Here is a 19314-nt window from a genome sequence, read left to right on the forward strand (position 1 = left end):
CACTGTGAAATGTTACTGTCAATGCAAATCCTGTTAAGTACCAAGTCAAACACTAACCGATCGACACTCTCAAATGCAAAGACAAATAGTTCATTAGCACTGTCTATATCAAGCCAAGTTTCAGTAACATTGAACAACCCACATACCAATGCAAAATTCTATACCAACTCAATCTTGTCAAATGTTATGCCAAAAATCTTCCCATTGTCAAAAAAATATCATGCTCATCAAACCATAATTCATCAGATCAACCTCTATGCACATCAACCACGTCAAATACTATATTCCTCATACCTTCTCTGAATATATTGTTAAAATGCAACAAAATTATCAAACCTTTCTGAGAATACAATAGTAGTAATGCCTATAATAAAATCAATAATGAAGATATCATTGACCACTAGAGAAATTTTGAGATTAAAAATGTGCTTCAAAGCAAAAAAGTACAACAAAAAAAAACTTATAAGAACCAATATGATTCAATATAATGATGTTAACCATGGGGGATGATTCACCATTTTTGGACTAAAAAGGTAAAAATATAAAAAATATAAAAAAAAAACTACTCTTTCAAATATTTTCAACTTCTCTCCTTATGATTTTACTCAAGTTTCGAGTAGGAGCACACGTTGGATGATGAATTTAATTTTTAATCCAAGGAGTACCCATGTTGCATACTTTCAATGGACCCTAATATAGGAAAAATGTGAAATACATGAAAAAACGTGATTGCAATCATGTTTTTCAGGTATTTCACATTTTTCCTATAGTAGGGTCCACCGAAAGTATGCAACATGGGTACTCCTTGGATACAAAATTAAATTTTGTGTGTTTCCGCTTGAAATTTGAGTAAAAACGTAGGGAGATAAATTGAAAACACAAGCTGGAAAAGTAGTTTTTTTCCTTTTTCCCTCCAAAACTTGATGAGGTGATCTAATCTTATTTTATTATTTCCATTATTATTTTATAATATCCCTTAGGAGGCCCATTTCAGGGCTCAAAATTCCTCTACTGAAACAACAAGAAGTTCATATATCCATAACATCAATATCCATAATGCTCATGAATAAGTAATAATAATAAACCATTTCAATCAATTAGAAGCCTTCTCTACATCAAATACTGTCTCCAATAGCAACATATATTCATAACATAAATAATCAACAAACTAACATAAGAAATATGAAGCTAAAGATATATATGTAGTATCACTATTAAGGCCTTATTCAATAGTAGCTTCAATAATGGTCCGTCAAGTAGCATAAGTCTCTATCCTCTCTATCCTGCATATATTATCAAACTTTACATGATCTCAACCATTACTGAATACACACATTTGTCACAGTAATAAAACTGTTGTCACAACATGAATTATACTGTTGTAACAGGAACCATTTCAACCCCCCCAAACATATCTTTGCAGACTATCAAGTCATTCATAACTAGAATGTTATGAAACCAACTCACAAAAAGATAGAAAATATAGATAAACGCCTTAGAAATAAGCCTCTTCGAGGGGGAAACCTCCTTTACATTACACAAATGAACAATTCTTGGATGATACAAATGACAAGACCTCCTTTCTATATATAGGAGTCTAGGGGTCACAATATAATCAGAATCGACATAACAATAACAATGTAAGGGCACAATAATAACAATAGTGGGCTTCTATGGGGCACAATAATAACAATATGGGGACTACATGGGCACACCAATATAATAATGGGGTTTTACTAATAACAATAAGGGGTTACACTAGTAGTATAGGGACCTAACATGCCCCTCTCCTTCAAAAAGTGTTGTCCTCAATGCTTGAGTAGTTCTTGATGCTTCTGTATAAAATCCTTGTCTTCCCATGTGGAACCTTCAGTAGGTAATTCTTCCACTTGATGAGATACTCTTAAATTGATCGATTTCGTAGCTGTCGGGTTCTTGTTTCTGTGACTGCTCTAGGTTCCAATATGATTTTTCCTTCCTCATCAAGTTTTGTCAATATTGTTTGAACTGGGATCTTCTACAAATTTTGAATGAGTGGCCACACTTCTTCATCCATCTTCCATTCATCCCTTGCTTTGTTTATCCAATGTGCTTGGATAATAGAAATAACACAAAACAATTCTTCCACATCCTCATCCTTTCTTGAGAGTGCATCTGCAACAACATTTTGCTTCCCTTTTTTGTAGATGATTTCAAAGTCATAACCCAACATATTTGTGACCCATTTTTTTGTTCTTCTAAAGACAAAATTTGTTCTAAAAAGTATTTAAGACTATCATGATCCATTTTTACCTTGAAGTGTCTTCCCATTTGGTAAGATCGCCATTTCTTAAGTGCATGTAGTATTTCCAACATTTCCTTCTCATAAATAGCTTGCTTGAGATGTAGCCATAAAAATACCCAATCACCTACATCAAAACTTTTTTCACTGCAATGTTGATCTGCCTGTTGTTTCATTCGATTCTGCACCAAAGTGGCATTATCCTTTAAAAGTTGGAGAACTTGTTGTTGATGCTTGATGTGATCTTTCACTGCTTGAATCTTTTTCTTCTTGATATGTCCTTCTATATTCAGAGTTTGAGGAGTGGTAATTTCTTCTAATGCATTACAATATATGGTCGGATTCATTTCTTGATGCTCAATGTGATCTTTCAGTTCTTGAACATTTTCCTTCTTGAGATGTCCTTCTATATTGATAGTTTGAGGAGTGGTAATTCCGGCCAATCCATTACAAGATATGGTCAGATTCATTTCTTCTTTCTCGATGTGATCTTTCACTTCTTGAACCTTTTTCTTCTTGATATGTCCTTCTATCTTGAGAGTTTGAGGAGTGGTAATTCTTGCCAATGCTTTACAAGATATGGTCAGATTCATTTCTTCTTTCTCTGGGGTTGGTTCCTGGTGTATATCCTCTTCTTTTGATGTTTCTTGATCTTTTTCTTCCTCCTCTTCATAATCTATGTAAAATAATTTCTTCTCAGCACACTTATGACCTTTAGTGTATTTTCTATCACAATTGTAACAAATCCCTTTTTCTCTTTTTTCTTCCAATTGTTGTGGTGTAAACCTTGTAGGTTGTGGAAGGATAGGAGAAAAAACACTTCCATAATTATAGTCATGAGTGGTGGGATTCCTTGTTTCCATAATTTCACTTTCAATTTTTCTTGCCAACTTGAATGCCTTCTCCAATGAATCAGGTTCCCAAAGACGAACCTCATGTTGAATGTTATCCTTTAAAGTCCCTATGAAGACATCAATCCTTTTTTTCTTTGGAATATCATTTACCCTTATATTCAATTTTTGAAGTCCTCAACGTGCTCTACGATTGAACCCTTTTGTTTGAGATTTATTAATTGGCTAAAGAAGGTGTTACTCTTTGTATCCTCATAATGTGCTATCATTTCTTCAATGAAAATTGACCAAGTGACAAGTGCTTTATGAGAACAAAGCCCTTTATACCATAAAAATTGATTCGGTTATAAATATAAAGATGTAGTATGTAACTTTTGTAAAGGTTGCACCTCATGTATATCAAAATATTGCACCATCTGTAGTATCTAATTTACCGTATCCTTTCCATTAAACTTCCTCATATCGCCTTTTCTTGATTTTAGCAGCTTGTTATTGAAACGACTGTAACTGCAATTTCAATTCTTTAAGTTATAAAAATTTTCCCTCTGATAGCAGCCTGAGTCCTATTTCTAACCCTGCAAGTCTAATCTTAATTGGATTCCTGAAGAAAGAGTTATTCCCAATCTCCTGTGATGACCTAATTATAGACTAGTTCAGTAGAGCGAACTTGTATGACGTGCCCCGTGTCACTATTTTTCCCTTAGGTTCTAAAAATGATACCCAAAAAACTAGAGTTCATCTTCATTCTGTCACATTTTACAAAATTTGAATCAGATGCTCAAAGATAGAGTTATGACGATTTTCCCAAGGTTACCTATTTAGAATGTAATTTAAGAGCTTGTAGAAACCCTAACTGTCTTGGATTGTATCTCCGAAAATGTAACAAAAAAAGCTCTGAAATTTGGGCCCAAGCTTCACCCAATTTTCGGCTCAAATGGGTTTTAATTTCAGAGTCTAAAACTTTGTATAAAAACAATTATAGCGCAAATTTCACAATGATCTATTTGAGATGGAATTCTGGAGCTTGCAAAAACCTTAACTTCCTCAAATCATATATCCAAAAATATAGCTATACAAGATCTGAAATTCGGACCCAAGGTTCGGAGCGATTTCAGCTCAAAAGGTTTTTTTTTTTTTTCGCTTCTGAAATGTCGCATAAAAAAGGTTATAGAGAAAATTCCACGATGACCTGTTTGGAGTAGCAAAACCCTAGAATCCAACCTTTGATGCCAAATTTTATGAAACCGGCTCACAAAAAGATAGAAAATATAGATAAATGCCTTAGAAATAAGCCTCTTTGAGGGGGAAACCTCCTTTACATTACACAAATGAACAGTTCTTGGATGATACAAATGACAAGATCTCCTTTCTATATATAGGAGTCCAAGGGGTCACAATATAATTAGAACCGACCTAAAAATAATAATGTAAGGGCACAATAATAACAATAGTGGGCTTCTAGATATATAGGATTAATTTTGTGATTATCGAGTGGAAAGGGACTGAGAAGGAGAGAAAACAGCTAGGGTTTCAGATTGCTGTAGAGGATTTCATCCATGGAAGGTCGCAGAGGAGGGAGCTCCACTCCCTCCTATAAGGAGGTCGTTGCCAATAAGGGCAAGAAGCCCCCAGAAAAAGTCAGAGGAATTGGAGAGGAAGGAAGAAGTAATATGGAAGAGGAAACAGAAGGCACCAAAATGAAGGAGAATAACAACACTAAAGACAAGGAGGAAGATGACAAAAAATAGGGAACAAAAGAGAAAATACAAAAGGGACCTTGTAAACCCAAAGCTGAAATCACACCCAGAGTAGTTTTAAACAATCCTGCATTGTAGGCGCATAGGGATCACATGCAGACCTATGCAATCATCTGCAAATTCATGGGAGTATGGCCCACTGAAAAATCTTTACAAACATGGATCAAATACCACTGGAAACCTAAAGGGAACATTGATCTACATCTTGGGTCAAAGGGATTCTTCATTGTGGTGTTTACAAATATTGAGGATAAAGACAGAGTGTTTGAAGGAGGGTCCTACTTCTACGCAGCAGCAGGTCTCTATATGCAGCCATGGAAGATGAATTTTGTCCCAGATTGTGAAACTTTTACTTCGTTCCCGATCTGGGTAAGACTCTATTCTCTACCTCTTGACTACTGGAAACCTAAATCGTTAGTTGCCATAGGCAATAAATTAGGTAGGTTTGTCAAAGCTTCTGAAGCTACTAGAAGGGGAAAATATACTTCCTTTGCAAGGATATGTGTTGAGATGGATCTATCTGGAGCTCTTCCGGATGAGGTAATATTGGAAGTTTTTGATGAAGAATGGGTACAAACGGTGGACTACGAGCATATCCCGTTCAGATGTCATAGATGCCATGAACATGGGCACCTTCTCAGAGACTGCCCTCTCAGTAAAGCAGAGAATAAAAGCAAATCTAATACAATGAAAGACCCAGACAGCTTTCACAAGGTGGTACATAGAGGAAAAGTCGGCAAGAGAGGGAAAAAGCAATAGAAAAATGAGGGACAACAAGTTAGTCAGAACCAGTTCCAAGTTCTTGAAGAGGATGAAGAAAGGACAACAAAAGATCAAGCACTGGAAGGGAGTACGTGGGAGAAGGAGAAAGAAGAAAACCGTGAGAAAACAGAGGAAAATGATCAACTTAAAGGGATCATGATGAGTGATACAGAACCTGAGATGGACCAGGAAATGACCTAGAGTGAGATGGAAATGGAGGAATGTGAGCTACAGGAGATTCTTGAAAGAGAAAACCTAGATCTGGAAGGGTTCTTGATTCAGGGAACAACCGGTGGGGTAGAATTGTTACCTCAAGAAGAGCTCAATAGAATACAACAGTTGTATTTATGGAAAACTCAGGATAAGGGTTTGGAAGGGGAAAAACATCGACAGGCTGAGTAACGAAGGTGTGAAAACGTTAAAAACTACTCTGGGTTAGCACCTAGAAACCCAGGAAAGAAAAGAGGCAGAAAAAAGCAGAACGAGCTATTGATGGAATGTGGAAAGCTTATGATAGATTCAGGTAAGATGAAAGATCTTGCCAGCTACTCCTTTACAAATATTTAATTATGAAGTTCATATCTTGGAATATTAGAGGTCTAGGCAGTAAAAGAAAACAGAGAATGCTTAGTAATAGAATGAAACATGCAGCTCCGGATATAATTTTCATCCAGGAAACGAAATGTTCCATTCAAAAGTTAAGACAAATACATGGCAATTGGCTCAGTAGGTTTGAGTTTCTAGAAGTTAAAGCAGAGAACACAGCAGGAGGCATTCTCACTCTCTGGAACCCTCAAAGAATTGACATAATAGATGCTGAGGCATCAAGGAATTATTTATCAATATTTATTCAGCCTGTAGGAGATAGGTGTACCTATCTAGTCACGAATGTTTATGGCCCTCAAAGGTTAGATCAAAAACTCAGGATTACAGATACCCTAGCAGATCTCAGGGATAGACATCCAGGAATACCCTGGATAATGGGAGGAGACTTCAATATGATAAAATCAGGGAAAATTTTAAGAACCCCCCTAAATTTATAAATATAATAAATGGGCGAATCTCCATGGTATATAGGAAAAATGGAAGGCTATTTTATCAATAATATAATATGTATATATAATTTTTTGGCGAATCTCTCACCGGGCATGGCGAATATTTTACTCAATTATAAAATCTTGTAAGATTTTGGCGAGTCTTTCACTAAATAATAAAACTTTGTAAAGTCCTAGTGAATCTTAGCATAGGCTACATGCTGGTTTAATTCCCCCATTTAAATAGGGTACATTCCAGGTGAATACCATGGGTCAATACCATGTGCCATTTTGGTGAATACCATGGGTCAATACCATGTGCCATTTTTATTTTTATTAATTCTAATATTAGGGTTAATAATGGTTTTTTTGCATGGTATTAATAACAATCTAGTCCATGGTATTTGTCCCATAGTACTTTGGCCATAGGTTTCACCTAAATATAACCCATTTTTTGAGTGTTCGTAAATATAAGGTGACATATGGAGTAAATATAAAAAAATGTTTTATTTGTTTACCATACCTCTCGTTTATTTATATTTTTATTAATTTACCATACCTCTTTTACAAATATGGTATTTGGCCCATAGGATTCACTTAAATAAAACCTCTTTCTTGAGTCTTCATAAATAGAACGAGGGTTATGGACTAAATATAAAAAGAGGTTTTATTTATTTACAATACGTCTAGTTTATTTATATTTTTATTTATTTACCATACCGTTTTAGTAAGTATAAAAAGACGTTTTATTTATTTACCATACCTCCACTTTACTTATATTTTTATTTGTTTACACCGTTACATGTATATAAGGTGACTTATGGAGTAAATATAAAAAATGTTTTATTTATTTACCATACTTCTCATTTATTTATATTTTTATTAATTTACCATACCTCTTTTTATAAATATGGTATTTGGCCCATAGGATTCACTTAAATAAAACCTATTCTTGAAAATGGTCGAATGGATTCACTTAAATAAAACCTATTCTTGAAAATGGGCGAATGGAAGGTTGTAAGTCCTAATTTCAAGGGCTAAATTTACCTTTTTTACCCTCTCTTTTAAAATAAGGTGGGCTATTTGAGGTGATTTGTAAAAATGTACTATGATACAAAATATTCGCCCACTAAAAATTTAAAACCCCTTAATTCCCCCAAAGGGCGAACATTCGCCCCTAAAATTATCCTTGGATAAAATCACTTTCAGAGAAAAAAGGGGGAACCAGAGTACTAGGTAAAGACTCTTTAGCATTTCAAATCTTTACAGAAAATATGAAACTAGTGGACATTGAAACAAGCAATGGCCTCTTTACATGGAACAATAAGAGAGGAGGAGAGTCTCATGTAGCCTCCAAGTTGGATAGATTCATTATCTTTGAGGACCTTATGCTCATAGACAAGGAAATAATAGCAAGTGTTCTTCCCTTTGGAGGCTCAGATCATTGGCCAGTTCAAATGGAGGTCCAGGGCATAGGTACCCCCCGGAATAGACCTTTCAGATTTGAGAATATTTGGCTTACACACCTAGAATTCATCAGCAACATTGAAAAATGGTGGGTAGAAGATCTATAGATTCAGGGAACTAGAATGTTCCTTCTACATAAAATATTAAAGCACATAAAGCTGAGGCTCAAAGATTGGAATAAGAAGAATTTTGGTAATATTTTTGTAGGAAAGAAAGTTGTGGAAAAGAAAATGCAGGAACTCAACCAAGTTATGATCAAGGAAGGTTTTGATAAAGACAATAATGATCAAGTTGAGAAACATCATCAAGAATGGGAGAACTTGTGTAAAAAAGAAGAAATATTTTGGAGACAAAAATCTAGAGTCCAATGGCTAAAGGAAGGAGAGCGCAACACTAGATTTTTTCACAAATCCACCATGGCGAATAGAGCTCACAACAAAATATCTTCTATCAAAAATGAGGATGGGCAACTTCTACAATCCCATGAGGAAATAGAAGCTGTGTTAGTTCAGCACTTCCGAGAAATAGCTCAGGAAAATAATTCAGAAAGAGAACATTTCATAAGGGACTTAACTAGACATATACCTAAGCTGTTGTCTAGAGAGGACAATTTCAATCTTAATAGACCAGTGACTGAAGAGAAGGTCAGTGAGGTCCTCAAATATATGCAGAATGGCAAAGCACCAGGCCCAGATGGCTTCAATGTGGATTTCTTTAAAGCTTTCTAGAATATTGTTAAAGAGGACATTTTGAATGCAGTGGAGGATTCCAGGAAGAATAGAACTATTTTGAAGGTGCTCAATACCTCCTTCATCTCCCTGATTCCTAAACAGGACAATGCCCAAACACTAGAAAGGTATAGACCCATAGCTCTATGCAACGTGGTATACAAGATAATATCCAAGGTAGTGGCCAACAGGCTCAAACCTCTGCTTCCTACTCTGTTTTCGAGGGAACAACTAGGATATGTAGAAGACAGACAAATATTTGATAACATCATTCAAGCTCATGAAGTGGTTCACTCGCTAACTAGCAAGAGGAAAGCTGGAATGATCTTGCAACTGGACATAGCCAAAGCTTATGATAAAGTGAACTGGACCTACATCAGGAAAGTGCTAATGGCGTTTGGTTTTGATCATAACTGGGTTAGATGGGTCATGGCCTTGGTGACCTCTTCCATCTTTTCAATACTGGTTAATGGCTCTCCCTATGAGATTTTTCTTCCTTCAAGAGGGCTAAGATAGGGTGATCCACTCTCTCCCTTTCTCTTCATCCTCATGATGGAAGGTCTTGGTTGGTCAATCAAGGATGCTATAGTAACGGGAAAAATTCAGGGCCTTCAACTGTCAGAGAATGGACAGGCTTTGACTCATCAAAAATTTGTAGATGATACCATGTTACAAGGAATCCCCATAGTCAAAGAGGCTTTAGCGTACAAACAAATTCTGAATGACTTTTCCATCGATTCAGGTATGGAAGTTAATCTTTCCAAATCTAAAATATTTTTCTTTAATACCAACATTGCTATTCAGAGAAATATCTCTAGAATTCTCGGCTTTCAAAGGGATTCCCTCCCTTCAAATTATTTGGGAGTTCCTCTAACTACGAAACCTTTACACAAGAGAATTTGGGAACCGTTGATCAATAAGATGTAGGATAAAGTTAGAAAATGGACTAGCAGATCTTTAAATCTAGCTGGTAGACTGGTGCTGACAAAGGCGGTGCTCCAATCAATCCCAATTTTCATGCTATCAGCACTCCCAACCCCAAAAGGAGTCTTGTAGCAATTCAAAAACATAAAAAGAGACTTTCTCTGGGGCAGGGAGGAGACAAGGAAGAAATGGGCCTTGGTCTCTTGGGAAAAGATCTGTAAACCCAAGAATCAAGGGGGCCTAGGCTTGGTTGACCAGGAGATTCTCAGCAATGTTTTAGGGGCCAAACTCTAGTGGCATTGGGTTAAAGATCCAAAGGCTCAATGGGAAAGCATCTGGAAAGAAAAATATGCTAGCTCTTGGCAATCCACTGATCTCATAAGGATGTTTGGAAATATAAAGGGCTCATCCATCTGGAACAAGGCCTGGGAGAACAAAGGTTTAGTACAAAAAACCAGATTTTGGGAAATCAGAGAGGGAGATCTAGCGCTATTCTGGGAGGATAAATGGAAACAAGAACCAATATTGTTAAAAGAGGATTTTTTGGACCTTAAGCATAAGACAGATACCCAAGGATTGACTAAGGTAAAAGATTTTTGGGATCATACTCATACTACAGGAAAATGGAGGACATGGAAAAATATAGATTGCAGAAATGATAGAACATTGAAAACTAAAGCAGAGGCTCTTGAGAAAATATTGGAACAAAGGATGATTTTGGTATCGGGAGGGTAGGACCAACTAAGATGGGGTTACAACAAAGAAGGTACCTTCAATATTAAGGAAGCAAAAGGTATTCTCCTTGAGCTGGATTCCTAGGCTCCGAACAGGATCTGGCAGAACCTATGGAGACACCAAGGCTGGATGAAAATCAAACTCTTCATGTGGCTGGTTCATCACAAGAAAATATTGACTTGGGATAATATTAGGAAGAGGGGTATGCTGGGGCCTTCCAGATGCCAGCTCTGTGAAGCCCAAGAGGAAACAATGGAACATCTTCTCAATAGTTGTATTTTCACATCCAGGTTATGGGATTCATTTGCCACCATTTTCCAACAGACCGATAGGGACAAAGAGAGTATCACCAACACCCTAAGCAGATGGAGAAGAAATTTTTCGGATAATGAAGTTCTTAATTCCGCTTTGGCTCTTTTGCCAAGATTCATTATCTGGAATACTTGGAAAGAAAGGAATAAGAGAATCTTCAAAAATGAAAAGAATCCTGCTCTTCACCTCTATGAACAGATCTTAATACAGCTTAAGGAGACAGTCAGTACTACAGTTATGAATCTCCCCAAAAATCCTCCCTCAGAGGCTGAATTGAGAACTCTCAGGTTGTTAGGGATGCATGGGATCATTCCCCAAGGCCTGGATAGAAAAGCAAGTAAAATGGAAACTGAGAAGGAGTTATGCCATCCTCCTCCAAAAGTTTTTTTGAAATATAACATAGATGGAGCTTCAAAAGGTAATCTGGGAACAGTGGGCTTTGGCAGGGTTCTTTGGGATGAAGCAGGAAGCATTTTCTTCCTCTTCCATTGTCATTTAGGAAGAGCCACCAACAACATGGCAGAATTAAAGGCTCTGGAGCAATGCTTAGAATTTATGAAGTAGGAAAACTGTCAGAATGTGATTATAGAAGCTGACTCTGAGTTAGTCATTAACTCAGTAAAGAGAATAAGTTGTGGAACAGGGCCAGAGAAAGTCTCACAACACTGGAAGTTAATCCAGGTATTCCAGAGAATTCAGGGTCACCTGCAGGGACTAAACTCGGTAAGGTTCAATCATGTGCATAGAAAGGCTAACAAACTGGCGGACATCTTGGCCAACCAAGGTGTGAGCTGTAAGGAACGCAGAGTTTCAACAGGATGGCAAGTAATGCCTCAGGGCAACCTAAAATTACTTTGTCATAACCAAGCAGAAGAGGATAGAGAAGTGTATCGATATAAAGATAAAAAGGAAAGGTCTCAATGATCAATTCTTAGCTTGATTCACTATTTTTGGTCAAACAGGTCTTAGGTGGGAAGCAGGCCATGGTCGGCTTTAGCAGCACCAGTAATATCAACTTTAGAAATCACCATTGTAGGTTGGACATAATACTCAGTTTCGGAAAGATCAGCACAAACCACGGTTGGGAGTTCAGAAGTAGCGATAAGGAGGAGTTGGATGGATTGCGCAGTATTCCAGAGGGAAAGATCAACACAAATCACGGTTTCAGGTTCAGAAGTAGTGATAAGGAGGAGAAGGACGGGGTTCATTATTTTTCCGGTAGCCATTTTACCCATAGTTTCACTTTTCGGGAGGAAATACCGCCTCCTGAGCGGTTTGTGGTTGATCGCACCACTCTCAAGCAGAAAGTGGTTTTGGAGAATTGGAAGCGATTCCATACAGCTTCTGACACGTGGCTGAGGGACGGATCTGAAAACTGCCCTCATCGCACACTAAAGTTCGGTGCAAATGACCCATGTGATATATATCCCGACCGTTGGATTTCGCGGAGCAAATCAATGATCAGAAATGATTGTGTAGTTTGGTGGGGTCGGAGCATTATTCAATGTGCGGCTTCTCGGGGCAAAATCCTCCTTCGCCGTTGGATTAAGCACATGGATTGTACGCTCATGATTAAAGAAGCAAGTCTGGTGAATGATGGGGAGGTAATTAGCTGGAATTTTGTTTTCTAAAGGGTTAGGTGATTACTTTTGTTGGGTTGGAAATCTTGCCTTAGGCTGTAAACACTCCCTTTTGTGGCGTCCACAGTGTCTAATGGAAAGTTATACACTATGTAACATATTTTTGGTTTAATGAAGTTGAAGGAACGACTCTTGATTTAGCAAAAAAACAATAGTGGGCTTCTACGGGGCACAATAATAACAATATGGGGACTACATGGGCACAAAATATAATAAGGGGGTAGTACTAATAACAATAAGGGGTTACACTAGTAGTATAGGGACCTAACACATCATAAGGACTAAAGAACAACATGTAGCACACATTACCCCAAAATAATTTTGCCCATAAATAACAACAAGAAAGACATATAATATAGCATGCTCTACACCATTAAAGACCATTACGCACATATATCCTTTTACTATTTCTACATCGATCTCAAAACACTACATAAGAATTGTGCATACACTTTAATCTTTGCCTATATCATAGATTAAAACATATTCCATCACACTTTTCTAGACATTTGCATATAAAACAAATTGAATTGTGCATTTTGAGCTAGATCTCATGTCTTCTCTCTTGTCCTAGCTATTGTCACAAGAGGTTCCATATCGATTCATTGATTGCGCAAGCCTATGCCAAACTGAAGCAAAAATAACACTATTTCAAACTCTAAATGCATTATTCACTACAAAGGAAAAATTATTAGATCCAAGTTCAATCAAAACACCATTAATATTTACAGTCCGCTTATTGACGAGTTGATTTCTACAAATGCATAACCCCACTTATCTTTAAAAAAAAATGAATGTTCTAGACCCATTAGTCATTTAATACAAATTATGGTTGAGGGCATACAACATGATGCAATCATGCCTTTTATCAAATGAATAAGCGTTGATATAACATAGTATTAAGGTGCCAAACATTTCGTTAATGATCCTTCAAGAATTTCACATACCCAAATTATGACCAACGCATCTTCAGAAAATTATGCATACCATTAGTTCCTTTTCGCATTGAAATCATGCATACACAATCTTTTGACCTTTGTGCACAAAAAATTAGCATTAATTAGACATATCTTTGTCCCTACCATGTGTACACATTCTCTTGTCTTAGATCTACATTCTCTTGAGTGCACATGTTCTCATAAAGAACTAGAAACTATATACCCCAGATCAATCTTTCTATTGCATTGTCTTCCCATTAGAAAAAGACTAGATTGTTCAGATCAATCTCACCAAAACACATTCTTTTGATCTTTATAATTTGATCCCACAAATCACATTACACTAATGCAATTACTTTTCAAATGCAGAGCTTAACTTCCCAGAAATTGCACACCCAGATCATGAATTTCAATTTCATTATATAGCTTTCTCCTTTGTCATTACCATGAGAAAAATCCACGGTATTAGTTTGATTGTATCAAATAACCCTAGGGCACACATTAAATTAATTTGAATTCAATGGATCATAAATCGTAAATGGTATGTTGCCCCAATATTTTATTTTTGTTTTGCTTTTATTTTGTTCCAAAAAGGAATTTTCTCCACCATTAATAACATTCTTTACAACCATAAACTACCACCATAAATAAAATATTTAACCATGATCTCCATAGTGACTAAATCCGTGAGTGATTGTAACCACTCAGTCCAAATCTAATTTGTAACACTTCATTAATTATTTTTACTTCAACCTCATAAATATTTGGATCACAAATATTGTAAAATGAATAAATTAACATAGCACCACTATACCACTTCATAACCAATTCACCAACTTCACATGAACCATCGCATTAACCAATTAACCATTGGACCCATTTAAATCAAATTTCATTAAACAATTTTAATTCCACACTCACCATACTCCATAGAAAGTTGTGCTTGCATTGTTCCTATGAAATAGGTTGACATAAGGACAAAATTTAGCCATAATGCCAATAAAATATTCTTTACTCTAAGAATCAACTTTTAGAATTTTTCTATGTGCTATGTAACAAGAATTTTTTGTCAAATATTTACCAATTCACTAAAGAATGTGTTGCTTTCAATATCCCCAGAATGTGCTATAAATTTTTTCTATAAAATGGACCAAGATATAACATAAATATTTTTTTCTTTCACAAATCAATTGATACCATACATGTTGGTATTATTCTAAAAACATGGATGCAATATTTAAATTTCGTAAGGATTCTACTTGATGTAGATCAAAGTATTGATCCATCTAAAATAATCACATTATAAAATCATTACCATCAAATTTTCCCATACCAATCTTTAGAATGCACTACTTCCTTGGTGTTGACTTGAAGCCCTCATGATGTGGACCCTGGATTGAATATTCCTAATTATGATTTTATGATTCATAATTGTGCTCTCCAATTGTGATAACATACTCCCCATATGAGATTGAATCTCAACAACATGTTTTTCCTTATGGTCATGATTTCCTTGGATCTCCACATCAGTTTGAGGAAGCCTCTCCAAGAGAATAATTTCCATGGAAATCATATATTTTTAATTTATTCCTTATTTTCATTCATCTTCATTTCTATTCCTTCCATCTTCATTTATATTCCTTGATTATTTTCATTCAACTTCTTTTCCATTTCTCTTTTAATTTTTCTTCAAAACCTAATAAATCCACCTTTTTAAACATACTACCATCCATTTCATTAAATTTATTCTCTAATTGAGATAACCAAAATTCTAAGTCTTCACTTTCTTCATGAGTCAAGAGTGGGCCTTCATTATATTTAATTAGTGTAGTATCTTTCTTTGGAGGCATGTTAGAAAATAATAATAGCCCTTAGCTTTATTACAACAAAAAAATGGATCTTCTAATGAATAGTTAGGTGACTACTAATTTATGTATTTTACTTTGGAGAATATTAGCATGGTTGAATCTTTATTGATATATCTTTGAGATTTGAGGCCTTTTGGATCCGAAAATTGTTTTGCAATACTCTGATATGTGGTTTCTACAATTCCATAGGTGTGAATTAAATATGATGTGCCAACTCAAAGTCATAATAACTTTCTCAAAACTTTTTGATTCTTTTGGCTTCTTTCGGCACAAGAAAATGTGTATATAATTCCATGTGTACAATTATTGAAATATAATTCTAGAACACATACCTAGTATACTTCTATATGTCTCTTAAATTTCTTGAAGATTTCATAGCTTGAAAGTTTCCAAGAAATAAGACATAGCAAAAATACCAAGGTGACATGTTTAAAATTTATTTCATGGTTGTTCAGAAACCCTAACTTCCATAGGGTATAACTCCAAAATTATAGCAATTTTTTTTTTGAAAATGAAATAAAATATTCCCCAACATGTCTTATTAATATGGTCTAAGATTCACTTTATGAAGCCTTGCAAAAAAATATTATAGCACAAATTCCAAACTAACATGTTTATGACTAAATTCTGTAGCACATAGAAACCATAACTTCCTTGGAATATATCCATGAAAATATAGCGAACCAAGATATGTAAATTGGATAAAAAATTTAACACAATTCAGTCTAAAATTGGTTTGAGTTTCATGGTATGAAGGCTTACAAAAAGAAAGTTATAACAAAAAAATTGAACTAACATGTTTCAGATAGAATTGAGGAACATTTAGAAACGCTAACTTCCTTGGACCATGTCTCTAAAAAATATAGCGAACCAAGATATAAAAATTGAATCATAGATTTCTTAAGATAGCTTTTCAATATTCTCAAATTTTGACCATCTAAAACATCCACCCCCCCCATATATATATATATATATATATATATATATATATATATATATATAATTTTTAAAATACCACGATAACTTATTTAAAGCAGCAAAACCTAGGATCAAGAGCTCTTATACCAAATGTTATGATCCTGGCATGTTAAATATGATAAGAAACCAATAATTCGTCTAATATTAGGGATAAACCTCCTTATAAAATAAATGTAATGAGCAAGACAATATTTGATGATCCTAAGTCTAGGTCTCCTTAGTGTATATATAGGAGAGGAAGGATACAAATACAATAAAATGGTACCATGAGGGGTTCTAGCCTACATAAAAATATAACAATAGAATGTAATCAATCAATATCTAGGGATTAATATGGGGATTTTAGGTAAACATGGGACTTATATAGGGCTTAACAAAATCTCACTGTGCTGATCCCTTGGCCATAGAGTATAACACTTTGGCCTTTGTCTATAGCCATGTTCATAAAGATAGTAGAGAAGGATACCACGGCCTTGAACTCTCAAGAAGCTATCAAAGTATAAAAATATATGTTAACCCTTGGCAACAATTTTACCAAATAAGAACCCAAGGCTAGAGGAAAGAATCCTCTACAATTGAACAAGCTAGTGGAGAAAGAAGCCACATATCTAGATAGTGTACTTAGAATGGACAAGAATATTTTAAATGAAGTAGTTTAATTGAAGATAAATTTAGGATAGATATCTTCTGGGAATAAACCTTTCTATCTATTCTATAAGAAAACTATCAACGAGTCTAAACCCATTCATAATTCAAATATGAAACTAACTCTATATTATTTCGACTTGGAAATTTTTTTTCATAATATTAAGTCAATCAATTTGAAAAACCATGTCCACAGTCGGTTAATTCCATGGAACTGGTCATTAATCAGTCTTTGGAGTAGAAATCACTACCTAATGATCTTGCCAAGGAAGTTGAGGATGAGCCTAGTATAGTGGAGAAAGAGTGCAATGAAGGGATTCACATGTTTCTTTGGGACTAGGAAGTCGACACAAATACCTAGACCATTGGAGAAGTATCCCTAGGGAAAATCAAGCCACTTAGACAACACCACAAAAATACAATCTTTGTAAGAAAGTGCCTACACTTAAGCTTTCTTAACCTGCCAAACTTGAAAATAATGTTGAGACAGTTTCTAACCTCTCAATATTCTGTGAAAAATACTACTTATAGACCCAAGAGTAACTCCATTTCTACTTAGATTACCAAGGCCAATGTCACTCCCATGGAAAATATAAGGCATACCTCAACTTTGTATAAACAAACCAACCCCTTAAATCCACATAGAAAGGCAAGTCTCTCTATCCTATTGAGAATACTCAACCTTTAATTTCTTTAGGAATCAAGTCCTTGGAATATAATTTAATTGAAGATATGAAGAAAACTAGGGCTAATATTTTTCTTTATGATCTTTGCAATATACCATAACATATAAAACTACTTAAATCATTTCTATCCTCTCTTGTTTATTCCAAACCTACAAAAAAAAAATGAGACTTCTACTAAAAATCATACCACTAAATCACAAACCCCACCTTTCTTTCTTATCTTTGAGGTTTTCAATCATAATGTACACAATTGTTTGGTGGAAACTAGAACTTTGTCCAACATCATGCCTTATTCAGTGTGCGAGAACACTAATGTTGTTCCTAAAAAAGCTAATGTTAATATCATTAAATTGGATAGGTCAAAAGTTAAGGTGACATGAAAGCCTAAAGATGTCTTGATCATATTTTCCTTTGATTCTCGAGCCCATCAAGTGATTGATATCCTAGTTGTGGACATACCTGAGGCCTATGGTCTATTTTTGAGTAAGGATTATTTGTAGAAACTTTAGGGATAATTTTCCACTAATTAGTCTCACCTTTGGCTACCCTACAAAGGAAAGAGTAATTAGATACGGGTAGACAATAAGCCTCACATTAAGAATATGGTGACTCAACTAGAGGGTCCAATAAACCAATTAGTTTTGCAAATGCTACATTGGCGAACTATTTTCTAGAAACATCCCCTTTCACATCTAAAACCTATTTTGACCTCTTGCAATGTTCATAGGTTGGTGATAATGAATCTTTTATAGTAGATGTAAATAATTATGGTTTTACTCTCTCATATGTAAATAGTGATAAATTGATTATATTAGAATCCAACACTAACATGTGGAATTTGTATTTTGATGGATCTAAGATGTAGGATGGAGCTTGTGTGAGGTGTAATTTGATTGATCCACACAAACATATAACCCTGATCCCATTAGAATTTGAATGTATCAATAACACAACAAAATACAAAGAGCTCATATTTAGGCTGAAGAAAGCCATTCACCTCAAGGTAGAGTGCTTGAATCTTTTAGGTGACTTGAAGATGATTGTGTAATAGCTACAAAATACTATTCAATGTTTGTATCTACATCTAAAAAGATACCAACAAGAAGTATGGAGATTAATTTAATTATTCAAAGAATTTAATATCATGATCTTACTCAATCTATGAACGCTACCACTAACACTCTGTCAAATGTAGTTGCTAGATTTACTACATTGTGTCATGATTTTTCTATTGTGTTATTTTCAAAACTGTTTCCCCATATAACATCACTAACTAGAGAGTGCTTAATGAAAATAAAGAGGCTCTCAAACCCATATAGAACAAAAAAATGCTTGAAGACACTATAGTTATTGATGAAGAGTGTTATGAAACCATCTCACAAAAATATAGAAAAGATAGATCAACGCCTTATAATTTAACCTCTTCAAGGGGGCAACCTCCTTTACATTACACAAATAAACAATTCTTGGATGATTCAAATGACAAAACCTCCTTTCTATATATAGGAGTCTAAGGGGTCACAATATAACCAAGCTTACCTAACAATAATAATATAAAGTCACAAAGATAACAATAGAGGGATTCTATGGGGCACAATAATAACAATATGGGGATAATAGGGGCACAACAATATTAATAAGGGATACAACGACAATAGTAATTGGGGAATCACTAGTATTATAGGGACCTAACATGCCCCTCTCCTTC

The 19314-nt window shown here is 35.2% G+C and overlaps 1 protein-coding gene across 1 annotated transcript in view; it reads left to right on the plus strand.

Annotated features, from left to right (window-relative positions):
- Positions 1–19314, plus strand: part of LOC149240427 (uncharacterized) — a 176777-nt gene that overhangs the window by 52798 nt on the left and 104665 nt on the right. Inside the window, exon 2 of the mRNA XM_089370172.1 lies at positions 11814–12455. Within this exon, the coding sequence (XP_089226298.1) occupies positions 11814–12455 (642 nt within the window). The remainder of the gene's footprint in view (positions 1–11813; positions 12456–19314) is intronic.

This window comes from Pinus tabuliformis, chromosome 8, assembly GCF_031772625.1.
Source record: "Pinus tabuliformis cultivar Carrire ecotype Pingquan chromosome 8, CPIR1, whole genome shotgun sequence".
Taxonomy (NCBI): Eukaryota; Viridiplantae; Streptophyta; class Pinopsida; order Pinales; family Pinaceae; genus Pinus; species Pinus tabuliformis.